Source organism: Molothrus aeneus, chromosome 6, assembly GCF_037042795.1.
Source record: "Molothrus aeneus isolate 106 chromosome 6, BPBGC_Maene_1.0, whole genome shotgun sequence".
NCBI classification, from domain to species: Eukaryota; Metazoa; Chordata; class Aves; order Passeriformes; family Icteridae; genus Molothrus; species Molothrus aeneus.
The window spans coordinates 25,980,306-26,002,532 of NC_089651.1; the positions used below are offsets into that span (position 1 = coordinate 25,980,306).

Here is a 22,227-nt window from a genome sequence, read left to right on the forward strand (position 1 = left end):
TAATATCTGATGGGGACAGGCAGAAGATGCTGTCCTTCAGTTGCTTGCTTTTATTTTTTAGATTTGGGTTATGGTCTATCCCCAGTGTATGTTATGTGTTGCTCAGCAATGCAATTCTGTTCTGAGTTTGCTTGTCACAGCTCCTGTGGAACTCAGTCCTCACTAGAGAAAATTGCAATAATTCAGTATAATCCATCATGCTCTGTGCTTTTAATACACTGTGCAGAAGGATGTGTGAGGGGAAGCTTGTAGATTTCTAACTAAGTAGAAGCTAAATTAGAGGCTCTTTGGATCAGGCCCTCATGCCTCTGGAAGCCCTCATGCAAACATGGTTTTAATTGTAATTGGAAATCACATGGATAATCTGTGACTGTAAAAAAAATGTGCAATTTGAGGAAAAACATTGCTGACTTTGGAGAGTCTAAAGACTGGAAAAATAGGGGTGTTTGAAGCAAGCAGCATGTCTAGTTAGTATGAAGGAAAGTTCATACAGAATGTGCCTATTTAATAATTTGCTCAAACCAGCCCTAAATATTGAATGATAAGTTGTGTGTGTGTGATGTTTCAGATATGCATTAAAAAGCCTGTTTTCTTACCAAACTGTGAGGTTGTGGATAGTGGAGTGTCTGTGCCTTACCTTGTGCTTTTATGTTTTCTTCCCTCCAGAGTTGGGCATCAGCATAGAGCAGTGTGAGCACGTGGTGTCCGAGCTCCAGGACAGCATGCGCAGAGCCCTTCACCTCTACCGCAGGGTGAGTGACTGGGTGACCTCACACACGGACTCTGCTATGGTAGCTGGGCTTTACAGCCCACAGGCATTTTATGCTGATGTAAGTGCTTGCTGCCTCAAGGTGTTCTCTTGACTGTGTGTTCAGTGACACAAGCTGCCTGGCTGTCCACTTGACTGCACCTTCAACTTGAACCAGGAGCTCCTGATTTCCAGTTCTTGGGTTTTCCAATGGTTTGTTATGGTACTCTGAGCAAATCAATTAGGTTTCCAGTCTGTTTAGCCTATCTGTAAACTGAAGATTACAGTATGCTCTTTTTCAAAGGGGTATTAGGGAATTAATTAATGGTTATACACTATTTCAGGGATATGAACTATTACAGGAGCTTTGAGTTTTATTACCCCATCTGTTCTTTGTCTTTGATGCCTGGGAAAAGGATTAGCAAATGTGGGATACCATGGGAATCCAGCTGTGAGAAGAACATGCAGCTGTTCACATGTCCCTCTCACCTCTATACCAGAGCTACATGCAGAGCAATATAACAGCTCTTTGTTCCTTTTCTTACCACTGATCTGTCAGGTCTCCTGCAATGAGTGTGAGACTTTGATGGTGAGCATCTTCGACATGGGCCTCTGCAGCTCTGGCCACAGCACTTGCATTAGCTCTCTGACCTTGCTCTGTTCCTGGGACCAGCTGCATTTGGCAGACAGGAGGGACTGGAGACTGTGGCCCTGTGCTGCTGCTGGGAAACACATTACATTACCTCCTTAAGCCCACTATAAGGGGAACACTGCCCAAAAATGTGCTTCCCATCTCTGTCCTATTGGACTAATGCCTGTGGATTTTGTGCAGCTAGGGAGTATTGGATGCATGTCCTGCTATATGTCTAAATAGGTAGTCTCAAATGTTGAAGAAAAGTAGACTTGATTGGTCGGCAAGTCTTTATGGCTTTACTTCCCTCAAGGGCTCAAATTGCTTACTTGGTGCTCTACCTGAACCCCAATGCATTCCTTGTTTTCCCCTCCTCTTTGTTTTCAGGTACTAAATGATACGGAATCTTCTACTGACAAAGATAAAATAGCAAGCCTCCTGACAGAAACATTCTCCTCCATGAAGAAAGAGTTGGACTCTCTGAAGGATGCAGAAGAGCTTCTAAAAGACAAGGAGGCACTGGTGAAGCCACAAGATAACACTAGCCCACTGAATGAGGGATGCGGTGCCAATCTACCGAGTCCCAAGAGTTTGGGCGATGAGCAGACACTTGCTTTGTTGGAACAGTACTCGGAGCTGTTGCTGCAAGCTGTGGAACGACGCATGGACAAAAAACTCTAAGAGGGGTGGCTTTCAGGTGTTTGTGAATACACAGAAATAATTGCAAGAAGAGGACCACAGAGAGAGCTTCAGACCAATGCTACCATCAGCTGGTCTAGGGCTGGTGGAGATACCTTTATAAATTGATTTCCTCAGGCTCCAACAACTTGTTCCAATTCTTAGCAATGTGCTGGCCACAGTTTTAATATTTGTTTCCCAATGGTCTTCAACTTCCAAGACTTCTAAACAAAGTCTTGAAAGAGGAGTTTGGAGAAATTGCCTTGAAATTTCTTCATAGCCAGGAGGTCAGGATGTTTGACATCTAAAAATACAGGGAAAATCCAGTTTATCCAAGAAATTCTGAACTGCTGACTAAAAGCAAAGGTTGATGTGAAGCCAATCCCTTCCTCTCCAAGACTTCATAAGAATCAAGAATCAGACTTTTTATGGGTTTATTTATTAATTTATTTCTCTTGACTGTTGCTCTATGCCACGTTTGTGGCTGTTACCTTTGTCCTTTAAAAAAACTGTCAGTCCCTTTGCCATATCCCAGCGAGAAACAATCTCTGTATTATAAATCCCCAACAGGGAGACAGGCTGGAGTGTCTGTGCAATTAATGAACTGTTCTCTGCTTAGGTCTTTTCTTGCTGTTCTTGCTTTTCCTCCCTTGGTTTTGTTCCTTCAAGTAATCCTGCTGTTGTTATGACAACCCTGTCTGCTTTCCTATTGTGTCAAAATAGTCCCCACACTGTATCTTATCTGCATTCACCTCCAGGGAAAGGCTGTGTATCCCTTGGGCCATGCTTTGGAGATTACTTTATGAATTCATCAGTGGTATTTTTAATCTGGAATTTGAATACTTCAGACTGGGTTTTCTGCAGACATTTTAAAAATTTGATTTAGATACAATACAAAAGTTTATTTCAGCCAGTTTTCATGATTAGGAATTGGATATTGACTTTGTTACTATTTATTTTTGGAGAAGTGACATGGAAAAGCTGGTTTCTATCTCATCAAGTGTCACTATGGGATTGAGAGATCTTCAGTGCCATGGCTCATCTGTGTCATTTGTTCATTTCACTGTGATAGGAAAATGTTTTCTCCTTGCCTTTACATGAAAACAGAACATTTACATCACAAGAAAGCTGGGATTCTTTTACCTTTTGTAAAGCTATTTCAAATGCCCTCACAAAATTATTTCCTAAGAACTTCAAATGAGATATTTTGGGGTGTGATGACCTCCATTTCCCCTGCCTCTAGCCCCTTTGCTTTTAATGAATTTCTGGTCTGAGAAACAGAATCTTCTCTTCTTGCATTTGTATGTGCAATATTCTTCTTGCCCTGTGGAGCTTCTCTAAACCCATGCTAATTTGTGTCTATTGTGGCTTAAAATTGTCCAGTGATGTTTTTTAGGTCAATGATATAAGCTAAGAAAAACAATTTTAAACCAATGAAATTCTTCAGCACCTTCTCCCTTACTCCCACTCCTTTCAACAACAGGGGAAAATACGCAAAATGTTTTATTTCTTGCATCTCCAGTCTGTCTTGCATTTATTTTAAGGCAGAGCAGTGTAATCTGAGTTCATAAAACTAATGCAAGCAACAAGAATTTGATGGGAGAGAGACTGCTACTATCTGTGGAAGTCAGTCAGAGGCAGCCAGACTGCATCACTTGGTTACAGAGGTTACAGGGTGGAAGCAGGTTTTTTCATTTTACTGTCCTGGCTGCTGTTTCTCTGAAACCCTGTGGCACTTGGAAATGTGGTCTCTTGACTTCTCTTTCTGTGACTGCAGATCTGCGGTGCAGCCTTTTTTCTGCTGGTCTGGCCAGACTGGCATAGGACAACCTGTTTCTCCTGAGTAACTGTAGGGCTGATAGTCTGCAGTTCTGTCTCTCCCCTAACAGGTTTGCTGCCTGATCACTGCTGTGTGCTTCAGGACATGGCAGTATGGGAAACATTTTGAGAGCTTTCGAGCTCCTTCTGCCTGTAATTGAAATCTGCTTAATCATGTTTCAGGTGTTCTTGCTAACCTTTCCTTCCATGGGCTTGTACTGAAACTTTAAAGGGGTTATTTTCTAGTCCCTTCTCTGCACTGTATTCTGCTGAATCAGCTGGTGTGCTCAGTCCCATGGGCAGCTTCTCTTACACAGAAAGGTTTTGCAAAGGAAGGCAAATTGGAAACCAGAGAGGAAGTTTCTGGCAGTGCAAAGGTGAGCTGGAGATGCCATGAGTGGAATGTGTGATAACAGTCATGTTGGGTCTGTGATGGGAGTTAGTGTGGGTCAAGCTTGCTTTTGAGGTGACCAGTACCTCCACTTTCAGACTGTGAACATATGTCCTGGTATACAGGGAATTTCTTGCTGTACTGGGGCCACAAGACACTCAGGAAAAATAGCAGCCCCTTCAACCCAGTTATATTTTGGTACTGTTGATAATGGTTTGAGGGTCCTTTATAGTACTTCCTTGTGCAATTTTATACCATTTTATTATTTAAACATTGAGGTAGTGACAAAAAGGTCAGAGATGATACAGAAGAGCCAAGTGGTGAGAATGAAATGACCATGAAAGTAAAGGACAACAACCAGCAAACCTGGCATAGAGATATGAAACAAAGCTCCTTGGAATTAAGTTGTGTGAAGCAAATCTGATTTTTAAGCTGCTCAGAGTGGGTTTTGTTTCCTGGAATGGATTTTACTTTGGATCATGGCTGTATACAGGAAACCAGAGGTAAAATCTGATCAGAATGATGGCGAGAAAAGTGTTGGGCAAGTAGATCAGTTGGAGAATGGTTGTGTAGTTTAACATAAATTTAGAACAGTGTATGTAGGAGACTCGGGAAAACAGTAGAAGTAGAGATGATCTTGGTGTGTAGAACACCATTTGGCCAATACCTGTGAATGATACAATACCAAAAGGCTTCAGGAAAGTAGATATAGGACTTGGAGATGGTGATCTGTAATTGAAGGATGAATGGGAAGGAGTTCGTTTTTAAATATGTTCTGTTGAGCCTCTTGCTTCTTCTCTTGCAACTGTTCTCTAAGCAACTATTTGTTTTCTTAAATGGCAAAGTCCTGAGCTGCTTGTTCAAGGCTTTGATATTTTGAATTGATTAGAAGCCCAGTAAAGGAGATGCTGGTGCCACAAGTTTGTTGCTGAAAGGGGTGTGGGGATAGTGTTGCTCTTTTTAATTTAAGACTGATCTAACTAATTTTTCCCTGCTAACTTCCTATTGCTGGCAGTAGGAAATATTCCTAAAACCTCTAGTTAACAGAACAAAAAGAGCATAAATGCTTTGCATTTGCACCTTGTGAACATGTTTCACTACAGGCTGTCCATTGGGCCAGGTAGAGAAATAATGAATGGTAACTGCCTGGGAAGTCAAGAGGCTTGTCGGAGGAGGTAATAAATTTTAGTCTATCCCTCTTAATGGTTTGTGATCCCTCTTACTGGTTTATGTGGGTGTTAGCATAGGCACAGCAAGATACCTGTATTACGATAAGTTATTTGTTTAACATAAAGCCTGAAAAAATAATTTGGATCTACCTATTCTCTTTACATATATTTTCCCTTCTTCAACCCAACATTCCTGGTCAAAATGAGAAGTTTTAGGTTTCTTTTCCATCTTGCAAATAGTACTGCTTTGCCTGTGGAGCCCCTCAGTTTGTTTAAGGGCTCTCTTGAATTGGGACAGTAGGAAGGGCTGCAACCTGAAAGGGCAGCAAACTGTTGTATTTCCTGCTGCAAGCAGGTAACACCTTCATCCTCCCCATTCCTCAGCAGCACTCAGGAGCTGTGTGTATGGGCATCCACCTTTCTTCCACCTCCTCTCTCAGGTTGTCCTCTCCTTTCCCATGCCACCTCCCAGGTGATGACTGGGGCATGGCCTTACAGCAGCCCCCTCCCCAGCCTACCTGTTTTTCAGACTTCATCATGACTCAGAGGAATTGGGACGTTTCTTTCTGGGAGTAGAAACATACCAACTTAATTTTTTAAGAAGAACGAATATGTATATACTTATATATAAGGAAAAGAAAAAAAGAAATACAGGTATTTAAACACCCTTGGTAAATTCATGCATGTATACAGTGTCTTCTCCCCAGCCCGTTGGATGTGCAGCATCCAGGACACTAAATGACAAAAACCTCATGAAATGATAGACAGGTCTTCTAGCAGCCCCCCGAGAGAGCAGGTGGTTCCTTCTCTGGGTAACTGCGGCGTGTCCCATGTTTCAGGTCGTGCGTATGAAGGACATGGGGCGGCTGGGGCTGTGCTCGTGTCACACGGGGACCCGCGCGGGGCAGCCGCGCTCGGAACAAGCCATGTGCGCCCCGCGCGTCCTCCTGCGCCCGCGCTTCGGGCAGGGCAGGCATCTCCTCACCCCTGTCCCCCTCCTGCACTGCCCTTTTCCTTCATTCCTCTGAAACACAAACAAAAAACCCTTCCTGCTTTATTTATAAATGCGTGTTTTTATACTTTCGGCTTTAGGCAAAATAATACTTTGTCTTTTTTTTAATTATTATTTCGGAAAAGAATTTAAAATTCCTTTTGTTGGTTGGTGGTTTTTTTTGGTTGGTTTTTTTATTTTTGGTGGGTTTTTTTTTTTTTTTTTTTGTTTTGTTTTGTTTTTTGCACTGTGAGGCTCCCCCGGGAGCTGTTTTTAACTCTGTATCCATTTGTACTTCGTGTCTTAAACTGTTTCAATAAAAACGTGACCATTTGTTACTGAGCTGCGCGACTCACTGGGGCATTGCGCCCGCGGTTCGTTTTCCGGGGGAAGGGGCGGGCAAGGGGCGGGAGCAGGCGGGGCCGGTTGCTGCGGGGCCGGGCTGTGCATGGCGGAGGGCGCGGCGCTGCGGGCCGTGAGGGGCTGCCTGGCCGCCTTCCCGCGGGAGGCCCGCGGTGAGCGCCGGAGCGCGGAGCGGGGCGGGGGAGGCCGCGGTGACCCCGCCCGGGGCGGGCAGTGGTGCTGGGCCGGCCCCGCCGCCGCCCCGGGGCCCGGCCCGCCCGGTGCTGCCGCCTCGGCGAGCGGCAGCGGCGTGGGGCCGTCAGCGGCACCCACTGCGCTGCCGGCATGTGGTGGTTCCGAGGTCAAGGTCAAGCAGAAAGGCCCCGGCAAGAAGAAAGCGAAACTCGAGAAAACGGTCCTTTAATGGTTGTTTCTCTTTGTATAAAGTAGCAAAACAAAGCACTATTCCAGCTTCCAAAATATCATTCTGTGGTATCACCTCTGTATGGGAGGTGCACTTCCTATGGCACAGGCCCTTTGGCCCTTTATCCTCAGGCGCTGGCCTAAGGTTTCCATCCGGCTCTGAAAGCGCCCTAACACTCCCTGGGCTTTAGCAGAGGGATTCTGGATCCGTGGAAAGCGCTGCTTGGTCTCAGCGTGGTGAGGCGCGTGAAGCCCGTGTGCTGGAAGGAGGCGCTTGTCCCGGGATGCTGAGTAACAGTGTTTATTGTTTGCCTGGACAGAGCTGGGCTGGCCGGAGTCCGTGCCCTATCTTGATAGGCCTCCGTCCCCGCTGGAGTTCTATCGAGAGTGGGTGAGTCCGAATAAACCCTGCGTAATCCGCAACGCCATCAGCCACTGGCCAGCTCTGAAGAAATGGACCTCAGCATACCTCAGGTATGAGCGAGCTGTGGAGCAGGACTGGTGTTCAGTTTTGGGTGACCTCACCAAAAACCCCTTGGTTGATCTTTGCTTTTATTTGCAAGTTTAGCCCAGATTCCTTCCTGTTTCTGGCTGAAGGTTCTCAGTCTTCCCAAGGTCAGGTGTGTCTTCCTTGCACACACACTGCCCTCCCAGTTCTGATGCAGCCAGGAGGGTGGATGATGCGGCTGTGTGCAGCCAACAGACTCAGGCTATTAAAACCCACACAGCTGGAGTGGGGCTGTAATGCTCTAAGAACAGACTGACTTGTTTGTGAACTGAGCACACCTTGTTTTCTTCAAAAAACTAAAGGGTGGGCATTTTAATAATGACTGAAATTTCAACAAAAAGTCTTCTTTTAAGAGAGGATTTGTAGTTAGACCTAGTATCTGTGAGTCAGATTCTGTGGGGTTTTAAGGTAAATATCTCATGGAACTAAGGACTATTAGCCTCATGGGGTGTGTATCTATCAGTTTCTGTCCACCCCTTCTCCCTGCTCAGATGCTTTTGAACATGTGAACCCGTGGATTCGGCTGAGTTTAACAGCTACAATAATATCAAGCTCTGCCGTGACTGGTGAAAAGAAGTGGCCAAAGAGGACCACTGCATGGAGGAAAAGGGAGATCCCTTGTGAGCGTACCTGTTAGGAGAGAATTCAGAGAGGAAAAAGAAACTAGAGTTGCCTTGACTGCAGGGAGCAGTTGGAGCAGAATGCTGGAGTCCTTACCACATAGCAGAAAATCTGATCTAGAGACACCCATCCATGGAATGACAGGCATCTTATTTTTGCTGCCCTTGAAGCATGTTTTTAAAATAACCAGTATGTTATACGAGAACTAATTGCAGGCCTGGGTATAAACCTTTTGATTTGTTTTGCAGGGAGGTGGTAGGTCCCAAGGTGGTGAGTGTGGCAGTGACACCAAATGGTTATGCAGATGCAGTGTTTCAGGACCGTTTTGTCATGCCAGAGGAGCGCCAAATGCCTTTCATGGACTTTTTGGACATTGTGGAGAAGAAAGTGACCTCTCCCAATGTATTCTATGTGCAGAAGCAGTGTTCAAACCTCACTGAGGAGTTCTCTGAACTTGTATGTGATGTGCAGCCTGACATACCATGGATGAGTGAGGCACTGGGTAAACCCTCAATTTCTCTCATATTCAGTAAATATTTTGCATGGAGCTTTAAAACAATCACACACATTTAAAACAATTCACTACATGGAGAATACTTGTTCTCTTTCTGAATGCCACAGCTCAGTTTGGTTTCATCCTCTTAGAAAGCAGAAGCGGTAAAATACCTAATAGAGTAATCCAAGTTTTGGGGTTGGATTACTCTGAAATCAGTATGTCTGTTGTGTAATGGGACCCTCACAGCTGAGAAGAGGTTGTGTAACACTTTACATTGAGTGGCTTTTCTTTGATCTAGAGTTATGTTTTGGCTTAGTGTTCACAGTGTAGAAGGAGGTTGGTGTTGTTCACAGAGTGCTATTTGCCATGAAATCTGTCATAGTTATGAAGGAAGCTATAGGACAGAATTTTTTAAAAAAGGATGATTTGTTATTGTCACCATATTTCTTCTCTCTAACTATACAGGGAAGAAGCCTGATGCTGTGAATTTCTGGCTTGGGGAGTCAGCTGCTGTGACATCTTGTACGTATCCTATGGCAGTGTAAATCTTCTGGTGATTTCAGCACAAATTTAAGCTGGCTTGTTTTGAGTTAGTGGCTCAGGAGAATGGTGTGGTTTTTCTGACAGGGCAGTTCTATTTTAACTTAAATGCTTTTTTTTGCATTCCTTATTCTGCCCTTCTGCAGCCTCCTGCTGCAGTGTCTCTGGATGCATCTACCTGACATTGTGTCAGGCAAAGCACTGACATTTTGCTTCATTGAATGCATTTGCTACAGCATGATATTGTGACTTTCCACTGGCTGCAAGAGGAAGAAGCAGTCTGATAATAATAGGGAAATAATAATAGGGAAAGCTGATAACTTTCAGTTTACTGTAGTTTCTGCTGCAGAGAAGGAAATAGCTATGTTATTCTGTCTTTCTCCCCATTTCTCTTTTTTTTCTCAATCCTAGTACATAAAGATCATTATGAGAACTTGTACTGTGTAGTATCTGGAGAGAAATATTTTCTGCTGCATCCACCAAGTGACCGTCCCTTCATCCCATATGGTACATCATTTTGCTGTGCAATGTGTCTGAAGGCTGGAAGGAGGACAGACTAAAACACTGAGAGATGTGAAAAAAGGAAACAGTGGTAACATTTTGATGTTTATGCAGTGTTATGCTTTCAAGTGTGAACAGAAATCTCTTCTACTTCAAGCTGCAGGTAGTTTGTAATACAAATGTTATTCTGAAGCCAGGTTTTCCAGTCCAGTAAAGTAATGAGCTCATTGGTTCACATCTTGATCCTGTGTCCAGTTCTGGGCCACTCAGTTCAGGCAGGACATTTAGATACTGAAGCGAGGCAAGGGAAGGGCATTAAAGCTGGTGAAGGTTCCAGAGAGTAACTCCTATGAGGAGCAACTGAGGGAGCTGGCCTTTTTTAGCCTGGAGAAAAGGAGACTCGGGGGGAACATATGACTCTCTAGAACTCCTGGAAAGGAGGTTGTACCCAGATGGGGGTCAGGATCTTTTGCCAGGCAACTAGTGACAGAAGGAGAGGTAATGGTCTCAAGTTGTGGCCAGAGGAGGTTTAGATTTGACTTTGGGAGGAATTTCTTCACATAAATGTGATTAGATATTGAAATGGACTGCCCAGGGGAGTGGTGAAGTCATGTGCCTGGAGGTGATTTAGGAAAGACTGGATGTGGCACTTAGTGCCGTGGTTTAGTTGATAAGGTGGTGTTCAGTCATACCTCAGACTTGATGATCTCAGATGATCTCAGATCTCATATCTTGATGTCTTTGCCAATCTAATTGATACTTGTGGCAGTCTCTTCAGCTTTAGAATATTTAAATTTTTTAAGTATATTGTCAGTGTTGTAGCATGTCATCTTTGTCTTTGTACAGGTTTGGATTCTGCTTACCTGCTTTTCTCTAGAAAAAAAAAAACAGGAAGCTAAAATATTACTTGTATTGAAATATCCAAGTTACTAACTGAATCTCTGGAAACTGAGAAATGAAGAAAGAGATTCTTATGGTGGTGTTGCTTCACACTGCCTATTTTCTGTTTCGTTATGTGCACAGCAGTAGTTATTGTTACAGTGTCATCTAAAAGACAGACAGCTTAACTATACCTCGTAAGACTTAATTTTCCCATTCCTTGGCTTTCAAACCATCAGACTAAGTGAATGCAGAGTGCTCTATGATGGAAATATAATTTTGGCTAGATGTGTGCTGCTACAATATTTTATTTATACTGTTTTTATTTTGTTTACAACCTTGAAGTCATAGAATCATAGAATGGTTTGGGTTGGAAGGGACCTTCAAGATCATTGAGTCAATGCCCCTGCCATTCAAGAGACCAAATCACTCAAAGCTCCATCCAGCCTGACCTTGAATACTTCCAGGGACAGGGCATCCACAACTTCTCTGGGCAATCTGTTCCGGTGCCTCATGACCCTCATTGTTCAAAAATTCTTCCTAATATATATAATCTAAATCTACCCTGTCTCAGTTTGATACCATTAACCCTTGTCCTGGCCTTGGTAAAAAGTTCTTCTCTGTCTTTCTTATAAGCCCTTTTTAGGTACTGGAAGTCCAAAGTGTGGTTTCCTCAGCCTCCTGTCTTCTCCAGGCTGAACAACCCCATCTCAGCCTTTCTTGGACAGGTGGTGTTGTATGTATGTGAATGTATGAAATATATGTGTGTTATAGGAGTCCTACTTTGTAAAACAAATTACTGTTAAAACACAGAACAGAGATAATGCTTACATTTCATAGTGTGTAGTAAAAAGAGAATTCCATATTTTTGAACATTAGGTTAATTAATAGAGAGAAACCGTCTGAAGGGAGGGCTTAGAAAACCACATGTGCTGAAGCAATGAAAGAAAAGCAACCAGCAGTATCTGAAGCAATTGATGAGCCCTGTCAATTAAAATTAGAAATGAAAGACTGGCCACAAGTTACTAATAACTCTTGTGAGTGCTTCTTTGGTAGACTGACCTAAGATGAAACACCTAACTATAGAATGATGTGTAAGTCAGGGGTGCATTTATGCCTTCTGAAAAGGAAAGGAAACAGTTACTGGAACAAAATAGGACTGGGATACAAATGGGCTTGGAGGAGAATCAGTATTATTCAGACTGACTGCAAAAAAACTATATTAAAAACTGGATAAAATTTGAAATGGAAAAAGAGAAGGATAGTAAAATTTGAAAGTGGTTTTGTCTTAATTTTTCTTGATGAAAGTGTGACATGCACTGCTGTTTGGTTCTCTGAATTGTCATTTAATTCTTTGATCTGGTTCCAGAGCTCTATCAGCCAGCAACCTACCACGTATCAGAAGATGGTTCATTTGAAATTGTGGATGAAACTACTGCAGAGAAGGTAAAAAATTTATAGAGAATGCAATTAATACAGTAGGGAGAGTCTGGGACATTGCTGAGCCCTCAAACTCAGCATATTGATTGATATTTAGAAATCCTTCATTATTGGAAAGCAAATGCCCAGATATTTCACTTGTATTTTACTATTTGCAAAGGATACCCAGCTTCCAGAAAAATCTTTTACTGCACACCTGAAATGATTAATATAATTAAGTGTTGCATGGCACCAGACTTTAATAGATCCACTAAAGAACTTTTGAATGCATTGACAACAAAGGAATTGATTTCATGATGCCTGAAATAGACCCCTCTACATTCACTTTCTTTTGGCCCTCTAATCAGGTCCACAGTAGTATCACTCAGTGCAGTAGAACATACCTGTCTGAATTAATAAGTTGTATTTTCTTAGTAGTAGCAATATTTATTTGATTAAAATGTTTAGATCTGGAAGCACTTTACAAATCTCAGTAGAATCTTAAGCCCTTGCCTTTTGCCTCTGCAAAGTGTGAGTAATGTTACAACAGAACTTGAACTGGGGCTTGTTCTCTGTTTCCAGAGTGGTGTGCATGGAATCTCATTCCTGTAATTCAGAAAGGTTGGAATGCTGAAGTTTATAATTCTGTAGGGCAGAGAAAGAATTATTGCAGGCATGAGGGACTTCGCAGAGAGGAAGGATGTTTCAGCTGCTGGGAGTAAAAATTACACCAGAGAGCCTAAGAAGAAGAAAGGAATTTCTAAAGAGTGCTGCAGATAAAGTATTCAAGTGCTGAATGTAGGGGGAACAAGCAACTTCAGGGGCTGGAGGTGTTTTGAAAGTATGCCACGAGACTGCAGTTTCATGGATGACATTTATTGCCTTTTTCTAAATAGAAATGCATCACCAAAGGAGGCACATCTTTGCATCCTTGACCTATTCCCAATTGCATGTGGAAAGCTGTGTAGCTGTACATGTTTTGCTAGACAAAGTACATGTTTTGTAACCTAGTGAGTTTGATTATCAGTTGTTTTTCTGGAAGCTTGCTGGAATTTTTTGCCAGGGTCAGTACGATATGCACACTCTTTTTCCTTTAGGTGCCCTGGATCCCTCTGGACCCCTTGAACCCTGATCTGGAACTGTATCCAGAGTATGCTCAGGCAAAGCCTTTGAAGTGTACAGTGAAAGCTGGTGAGATGTTATATCTACCTTCTCTCTGGTTCCATCATGTTCAGCAGTCACATGGCTGTATTGCAGGTAAAATAGACAGTATTTCCAGATACATTTTTGAACTATGATGGGTGTGCAGGTAGATATCCCACAGCAAAGCACCAGTGGAAGCAAAAGTTCCTTTAAGGTTTTCTACCTCTCTGCAGGAGGGAATAACAATCTTGACAGATCCCATGGGGCTGCCTCCTTGCAGCCTGTTTTGCTTATAATTCGTAGCTTTGTTGACACAACATGGAAGATACTCTGTTTTCTTATGAGCTGAAATCTGTTTTGACCCAGTCTCTTACCGTGCTAATAGAGTTGTGTTTGTGTTACTGTTCCCCTGCACTTACCAAAAGTCTTTGTCATCGCTTTCTTTGTAGGATTTATCATAATCTCTCTATCCCTTTTTTTCTTCTCTCCGCAAGTGAATTCCAGAATTTTGATCAGTGCTCATTTGGTACATGTGGAGGGGTGGGGATGGTGCAAGGTATTATTGTTATGTTGTGCAAGTTTTGCAAGGTTTGAGGAAGAGAATTTTGTAAATCATTACATTCTAGACTTAAAATGTTTTTCCCTTTTCTTGTCTCCTCAGTGAATTATTGGTATGACATGGAATATGACATTAAGTACAGCTATTATCAACTACTAGATTGTCTCACAAAAGCTGTGAAAATGCCATAGCAAAGGTGGGAGACTCGAGCCTGTGATGTCTGTTTCTGATGTGATGCAATCATCAACATCTGTGACTGGAGTACAAATGTGATTCCCCCAAAAAGAACTGAACATTAAATTACGGTCAACAATGCCTGCTGAACACATCATGGCTATTTTTCTTGATTTCAGAGTCCAGACCAATTGGCCAGATATTTTGGCTTGTAAGGAGAACTTTGATAATAGGATTTTTAGGCCTTTGCATGTTGCCTTGGTGATGGTGAGCAAAATAAAATGTGAAGGGAGATAATCCAGGTTTTGAAAATCTCAAAATGGAAGCCCTGACTGTTTGTTCAGATCTACAGATTGTTTTCATTACAACTCAAGTGGACAAGGGAGGATCTGCTCTATGCATCAGGCTGCAACAGTCCAGTCTATGCATTCTGCTTAAGGCAAAAGTCTGTCCTGTTGTAATTATTTAAGTTCAGTGGCTGTGGTGTTTTGATGGTGAGAAACTACAATTTCTGCAATAAATAGGTCAGTTTAAACCTTATTTCTGTAATAATTTACTTTTTTTTTTCCAAAGTAAACAATGGCTGAAGGACATCTAGGAGGACATGCAAAAGTCAATCTTGGCTATTTTCCAATAAAAAGCTACACATTTTTAGTGCTGTTTTTTATTTCCTTTCACTGTTGTTTTTAAACATAACTGCATTCTCTTGCATCCTGAGGGATGATTTTAGAGTTGCTCTGCCATATCTGCAGTCAATCTGCATATCACCTGTGGTCTCATGGCATGAGGTGTGATTCTACAGCTTGTAAGCTCACTGATTGTTTCATTCCTTTGCCATTAATTGCTGCTTAGAGTATGGTCAGGCAAGTTGTTTGTACCAGGGGCCTGGTTCAAACAGCCATAATTCCCATTTTTATTTCCACAGAGTAGGATGGGACTACTCACGGTTCTGAGACCCCTAGGGTAAGACAAGAAGTCTTTTAAATACGCAGACATTGCAAAAATGTAGTATTGTTGTTTATGAAAACCAAAAGCTGGTGTTTATTGTTAGATCTTCAAACAGATCCTTAGAAACATTTTTAATACAGGGGAAATTAATTACTGGGAAGGAAAAAAATTGTACTTGTTTGACTCTGTTTCTTTTGCTTTTTAAAAGAAACATAGTTATAGCATAAAGTTTCATTTTAACTTGCGGTGCTTGTCCAAAAATTGCAGGAAGGTCAAGAGGGATCAAGAGCAGGCTTTGTTTCGTGGTGAGACTAAGATGTCATGCTGCTTAGGCTTTGCAGCTTGTCTGTGTTTACTGTTCCTGGCAAAGTCTCCCAAGCCTTCCAAATCTGGGATTTCCTGCAGCTGGGGGGGCGCAGCAATTTCGATATCTCTTTTTGCTGCTTTGGGGTTTTTAATTTAGTTTCTCTCTGTAATCAAAAATAAAAGCACTGGCCAAGAACAAGTGACAGCTTGTGCCCGTGCAAGCGGCCGGTGTCACCGTGCCACCCGAGCCGGAGAGTCTGGCGGGAGGCGTGCTCTGAACTACGGCTCCCAGCAGCCCGTGCCGGCCGAGTAAAGGAAGTGCTCACGATGATTCCTCCTGGACTTTGAGCAGAGATTTTAGTCCCGAGAAGGGACAGGTTGCTGAGGCTCGTGTCTCACGCCGTTCAGGCGGTCGGAGCCTCGCCCCAGGCAGGGCCACAGCTCTCAGTCCGGCCAGCCGGGATGGCGGTGCGTCTGTCTGTCCTGCCTTCCCTCCGGTGCCTGTTCGATGAGCCCGTGCAGATCCGTGTGGCCGGACTGCAGCCGCAGCAGGCGGTCACCCTCCGGGCCAGCCTGGTGGACGAGAGCGGGGAAGTTTTCCAATCCCACGCTCTCTACAGGGCTGGGAGCCGCGGGGAGCTGGACCTCAGCCGCTCCCCAGCGCTGGGGGGCAGCTATTTGGGAGTGGAGCCCATGGGGCTGCTCTGGGCTCTGCGGTCCAAAACGCCCTATAAGCGGCTGGCAAAGAGGAATGTCCTGACCCCTTTCTGTGTGGACTTGGAAGTGTACGAGGGCCATGGGGACACGAGCCACTTGCTGGGAAAATGCACCAACGAACGATGGTTTTTAGGAGAGGGGGTAAAGAGGATTTCGGTCAGAGAAGGTCGTCTCAGAGCAACCCTCTTCCTCCCTCCTGGTGAGTTTAATTTCATTCTGTTTTTCTAGGTATGTCTGACACCAGGTATTATGCCCCGTGGTCCCTGAATGCACTCGGCAACCCAGAGCAAAGCCTCAGCTAACGCTTCTCTCAGCCTGTGCCTGGCACAGGTACCTGGATCATCACAGCAGAGCAAACAGGAGCAGGTGTTGCCCAGGCGGGGCAGGGGTATGGTGGTGCAGAGAGGGCAGCATTGGTAACACAAGGTGTCTCCTGGTTGTTCCAGTTGAGTGTCTTGACCTCTCTTGCGGCGAGAGCTTTGTCAAACAGTGTGTTTATTTCTTAGCTTTTCTGTTTAGCTGACAGGACAAAGAGGCCCCGGTCCTTGGCAGAGCTGTGATGCATGACAGCTCTGGCTGTGGGGTGAAGAATGACAAGGCATGTGGGAGCACTGGACTCAGGCTGCAGCCAGCCTAGGCTGAAGAACAATGCCCTCAGCAGCTCCTACAGATCTTCCTGCAGGTTCTGGACCTGTCTCTCTGTGTCTCTAGCTAAGGAAAAGCCAAAGAAAGAAGTCTCTTCCTGACTGGGCAGCTGAACTGCATGGGTTACTTAGGGAGATGGGAGACAAATGGGAAAAGCAAGGTCTTTAATTAAACAGGTGCCATATTTTACAACTCTGTACACAGACAGTGCTGAGAATGGATCCTGTGCAAAGCTGCTTTAAGCCTGAAGTGTTTCTGTTCCTTGAATGCCACTTAAACATGGCTGTCTTGCTCTGTAATTAACAAACAGTCCCTTGCAGCTGCAGCAACACCACATCTTGTAAGGGAAATCTGGCTGTGAGAATGGGCAGACCAGCATCAGGAAAGGAAGGTCCTATTGCTGCAGGAGAACTGAGGAGCTCAGGGGCAGTTACTCAGATCTTACTGATGCCTGAATTGGCACAGGTCAGTTCTGGCATTTGTGAGTATTTCATAACCCCAGTATTTCATAACCCAAGTATTCCCTTCATGGCATGCCTGCTAGCATAGTGCCTAAGGAAGAGCCACTCCTGCAGTAATACTGTTTCTTCATTGATCCTCAATGGCCTGAGGACTTGTAGGCCAATGCCAGCTCAAATTCAGGATGAGAGAAGGATGTCCAACATGTGAACTTCCTATAATGAGTTCCTAAGAGAAAAGAAATGTGCAAATTCATGTCCTTACAGTCATTTTATGTGTTCCTGAGAATGACACCCATCATGGAAAGCTTCAGAGGATGATTTTCTGATATCTGCTGTCCTTATGTGTGCTGAGGAGACACCACAAAAGGAACATGTAGAGGAATTTTCTTTTGGTTATGTATACACCCTCCTTTCATTGCAGGACCTGGCCCATTCCCTGGACTTATTGATTTGTATGGATCTGGAGGAGGTCTTATTGAATACAGAGCAAGTCTCCTGGCTAGCAGAGGCTTTGTGACTCTGGCTCTTGCTTACATGTCCTTTGAAGACATCCCTGCTATGCCAAAGATCCTTGAACTGAGCTATTTTGAGGAGGCTGTGAACTTTTTGCGTAAGCAGCAGCAGGTAAGAGATGAATTATGGTGCTCTTCCTAAAACTATTTTCCAGTTTGATAATTGGTTCCTAGACTAGAAATATTAAATTGCTTAAGCAGGAAACAGTAATTTTGTACTAGTTTTGCATATTTTAAGATTTTAGAAGGGAAAAAAAAATCCATTGGCTTTTTTTTACTGTTTCTGAGATATTACAGGCTTTTGATTCTGAGTAAGTTTTGCAGGACAGTAATAAAACACTCTAACAACAGAATCCTTTACAGTTGTAGCATTGGAGGTGTGACATATCTTACGAAGCTGAGGCTGTATTTGAACAAGTGTGTGGGACAAGAAAGACATTTTATGGCAATGTATCATCATACTTAACCCAAAAGTGACCAAGAGAAATCAAGTAGCATATAAATTTTTAATGCAATGCTACTTAATGTGTATTTGTTTTGCAAAGTTATTTACTTTCTATCACATGGACACCAGGATTGTAGGCAGTGTGAGAGCAGAATTCAGCCTTGCTTCTTTGTCTTGTTCCTCAGAAAGCTCTGAAACATCTAGAATTCAGTGTGAAGGGCCTTCACTAGCAATAAGTTGATTTAAACAGCTATTGGGCTCACTTAGCCTCAGGTGCAATGAACATTATGAAATTATGTCAGCTGTAGGGGAGAAGAAACTGCATGAAGAAATTCAATGCAAGTAAACCTGGGAAAAAGTGGCTTGGAGAGAGGAGCAGTAAAGACGCTGTACTGAGAGCAGGCTGAGCTGGGATGTGGAGGGAGCAAGGACAATTTGTCTATGCAGGTCACCAGGAGGCAAATGTGTTACAGGAAGAGAAATGTTGAGGATCTGTAGAATTTGTAGTCACTCTTTTGAAGGCTCAGCAGAGAGGGATAGATGAAGGAGTAATATAACCTGAACAGAGAGAGGGAAGGGGCAAAATATGAGTGGCTGTAGTTGGATGAGTGAGAAAGCAGAACTGGAGAGGTTGTGTCAGCTCAGGAAATAAAGAGTAATTAATATTACTGTTTTCATAATTCTGTTTCAGGTGAAAGATACTGGCATTGGTGTTTTGGGCTTGTCTAAAGGAGGTGATCTAGCCCTTTCCATGGCCACATTTCTACCTGGCATCAAGGCAGCTGTCAGCATATCTGGAAGTAGTTTTAATTCCTTTATTCCCCTGAAGGGGGATGGCTTCACTATTCCTGTCCACCCATATGACTTGGGGAGGGTGAAGATTAGTGATGAGTCTGGAATAGTAGATTTTTCAGGTGTCTTAGACGATCACATGGACCCAGCAACTTGGGATTGTCGCATACCTGTGGAGCGGTCCTTAGCCAAGTTCCTCTTCCTGTCTGGACTGGATGACATGAACTGGAAAAGTGACCTCTATTGCCAGGATGCTGTTCAGCGCCTTCGGCAACATGGCCGAGAAGTGGAGTTCTACTCCTATGCTGGAGCAGGGCACCTCCTGGAGCCACCATACTTGCCTCTGTGCAAAGTTTCAATCCACAGGGTGCTTGGGATGTTGGTGCATTGGGGAGGGCAGTGGAGAGAGCATGCTAAAGCCCAAGAAGATGCATGGCGCAGGATACAGGCCTTTTTCTGGCAACATTTGATGGACTCAGACATCCCTAAGAGCAAGCTGTAGTGGAAACTGTCATAGATGCTGGCCAGGGATGGTATTTCAGCACTCACTGGATCTTGGAAACTCACCAGAAGTTTCCTGGACTGCCTTCCTCTAAACTCCACTGTTGCATAGTTGTTTATTTTCATTCCCCAAATAATGTCCCATTTTTAGTTGAATTTCAGTTGACTTCTGACCCCAGCTTCACAGTAGATTGGCACCATCTGTGCTGTAGCCTAAAAACAACCCAGCATCCCATCATCTAAATCACATTTGTGCTGAGCTATCTTTGCCCTCAATCTGCCACCATCTCCTTTCATAAGCGGAAATACTCTTACAGGAGGGAGTTATCCATGGAATGGTTTAGTCTTGCACCTTTAACTAACATAGATATAAACAGCAATTTTGTTGGACAACACTGTATTGCACTAATCTTTCCTCCTGGTATATTGTTTTCTCCCATTTCGTAGTAAAAAGGTTGCAGTAGTTCTGATCTCAGCTAAGGGAACAGGCACTCTTCTGGCTTAATCTGAAGTGCTGTAATAATATTTTTTTTTCCTAGTACCTCAAAACCCAGAAGTGAATCTTACCCAGGTTACCCTGGTTGTATCTCCTGCTGACTCCATATAAGTTCCATATTAGGGTAAAGTTTTTGCTGCACCACTCAGTGAGTGCAATGTGCAGTGTATCTGTGTTTGCACAGTTTGCTTGAGATTATCTGGATGAAGCCTTCAATCATCTGTGCACCTGCCAATACATTAAGGAACAATCCTGGTGTGGCCACAAGCTGTTCCTTCACTCGATTGAAGAGGTCATGAGCAGAAGTCCTCACCTCCTGTTGGGAAGACAAGTGATGAAGTCTGTGGTTTTGCACAGGGGTGATACAGATGTGCCAAGTACTTGCTCTCATATGGTGAAAGTTAGTTTGTCTCCATTTTGGGGGGAACAGTAAAGCCACTGCTGCTGAGTTCCCAGGAGCCCAGTGAGGTGGGCTGCCTCAGTGGTCCTGCACTATAGCAGACAGCTGTGGGCTCAGTGACAGCTAAGAAATGCCACTCTTCAAGAGAGGACTGACCTCACCTTCTGGGAAGAATGGGCATTTCTTACCCTTTACCAATGTCCAAACCTGCCAAGGTGGGGCTGGAATCTACCTTGTGCATTTGTGGGATAGTGGCCAACAGCAGCTACATATCAAATGGCACCAGTGGAGCAGATTCTCCCTCCTGGAGCAGTCAAGACTCACACCCGGGCAGCAGAAGCAAGCAGGAGGTAGAAGTCTCTGCATTGCACTGAGGTAGAAAAATCTTGCCTTTGACAGTGTAGTCCCTGGTTTCCAGTTCCTGCTGAGACAAAAGCCCTGTAGGAGCCTGGATCCTGCTGAGGGAGGAATCATGCCCTTAGTTTTCTTGCTTCAGGGAGGCAATGGTCACTCAAAATGAGCACATTGGGCCTCAGAGGGGTGGGGACTCTCTTATACAATATATTCAGCACAGACTGTCCCTTCAGGTACTTCTGGTTTTCCTGAACCCCCTGTTCCTCAGACTGGTAGATGTGTACCCTGTAGCTGAAGGTGTTGAGTAGTTAGAGTGGGGACATCTCTCTCCGGCTCACCCATACTGGTCATCCATCAAGTTTTATGCTGTTGCCCCTTGATTTCTGTTTGGCCCTTGTGTGCCTATGTCCTGCATGGACTGTGATTGTTCCAGATGTTCAGCGAGTGGGTGGGACCTGGCAGCAGAGTAACATGTAACAGCAAGGAAAGTCAAACACATTTAAGCAGTTCCATCTGAGTAAGGAACATTTTCTTTTCCCTAATTTTTCTGTGTTATTGAAGCATTCAGAAAACCCTGGGCTGCTGATCCACATTTTCCTCAGACTCAGGGCTTTAGGCTGTGAGGTTCTCTGTCGTATGAGTAATTAAGTTATTTTATTTTTAATGAACACAGTGGGGTTTATACAAAGCAGTGTGTTGGTTTCCAGCCTGTGGGATAACTCACATTTATTTTAATCCCTTCTGAGGGGAAACTAGCTTTCCCAGCCTTCAATGAGCAGTTCAAACATCTATACTTTGATTTACAAAATTGTGACCTTCTGAGAAAATATATTATCTATAGGAAACTACCATTCCAAATAAAAATGCTTTCCATCGGTAAATCAACAGTGTGGTCAGTGATGCTTTCATCCAGTTTTTATGTTGTCACATTTGGCAGTCAGGTTCTTGGAAAACAGTGTTCAAAGTAGAGGATGAAGGGAGCTGACTGGTGACTCAATTGATGACAACAGCACATAGGACCTCTTTCTTTTGTTGCTCTGGAATGACAGCTTTGCTACCCACTTAAGAGCCCTTTATCATTTGGATGACATCTGACAAGAAAGACTGAAAAAGCTGATGTAGCTGAGCATCTCTGTGCCACGTACAGGAAAATATTCAAGGCGACTCAGTTGCACTGAGAATACTTTTAAAATTAAACTCAAAATTGAAACTTATTTTCAGGAAACAGAAACTGGAAACTGATGTCAGACTAATACAAAATAACTGGAAATGGCTTAATTTCAGTAACACACTTCTGCCTGTTCTTAAGAATGTTCTTCAGCACTTTGCTGAAGATTTCGACTGCTTAATGTTTCTTCTGCTGAAGAGATGGTTTAGACCAGTAGGGCTAAGATCACAGGTTTTTTCAAGACAATATTCTACTAATTGCAGGCTGTTGAGTCAGAGTTCTTCATATAGTCTCTCCAGGCCTGCTGAATACAGACAACATTATTCAAGAACAATGTGAAAGTTATTATTTAATTAAAGATAATGGACCTTTAGCTGCAAGAGATCCTCTGCCAAGCACAACTGATAAATCTAATAGAAGTTGGAGGGGAAACTCTGTTCTTGTAATCTGC

The 22,227-nt window shown here is 43.6% G+C and overlaps 3 protein-coding genes across 3 annotated transcripts in view; all 3 read left to right on the top strand.

Moving 5' to 3' along the window:
- The window catches only part of MAPKBP1 (mitogen-activated protein kinase binding protein 1), a 101,002-nt gene extending 94,890 nt beyond the window's left edge, over positions 1-6,112 (top strand). Inside the window, exons 31-32 of the mRNA XM_066551281.1 lie at positions 667-752; positions 1,767-6,112. Of these exons, the coding sequence (XP_066407378.1) occupies positions 667-752; positions 1,767-2,060 (380 nt within the window). The 3' untranslated portion in view covers positions 2,061-6,112. The remainder of the gene's footprint in view (positions 1-666; positions 753-1,766) is intronic.
- Positions 6,113-6,850: 738 nt separating this feature from the next.
- LOC136558214 (cytosolic phospholipase A2 beta-like) overlaps positions 6,851-22,227 on the top strand; it is a 66,876-nt gene continuing 51,499 nt past the window's right edge. Inside the window, exons 1-9 of the mRNA XM_066552534.1 lie at positions 6,851-6,941; positions 7,512-7,665; positions 8,569-8,822; positions 9,282-9,338; positions 9,768-9,863; positions 12,106-12,182; positions 13,253-13,412; positions 13,960-14,047; positions 15,469-15,594. Coding sequence (XP_066408631.1) covers positions 6,875-6,941; positions 7,512-7,665; positions 8,569-8,822; positions 9,282-9,338; positions 9,768-9,863; positions 12,106-12,182; positions 13,253-13,412; positions 13,960-14,047; positions 15,469-15,594 — 1,079 coding nt within the window. The 5' untranslated portion in view covers positions 6,851-6,874. The remainder of the gene's footprint in view (positions 6,942-7,511; positions 7,666-8,568; positions 8,823-9,281; positions 9,339-9,767; positions 9,864-12,105; positions 12,183-13,252; positions 13,413-13,959; positions 14,048-15,468; positions 15,595-22,227) is intronic.
- LOC136557695 (acyl-coenzyme A thioesterase 1-like) lies at positions 15,748-21,489 on the top strand. Its single transcript, XM_066551801.1, has 3 exons — positions 15,748-16,201; positions 17,530-17,732; positions 18,757-21,489. Exons 1-3 carry the CDS (start codon positions 15,748-15,750, stop codon positions 19,357-19,359), a joined length of 1,260 nt encoding a protein of 419 aa, XP_066407898.1. The 3' UTR covers positions 19,360-21,489.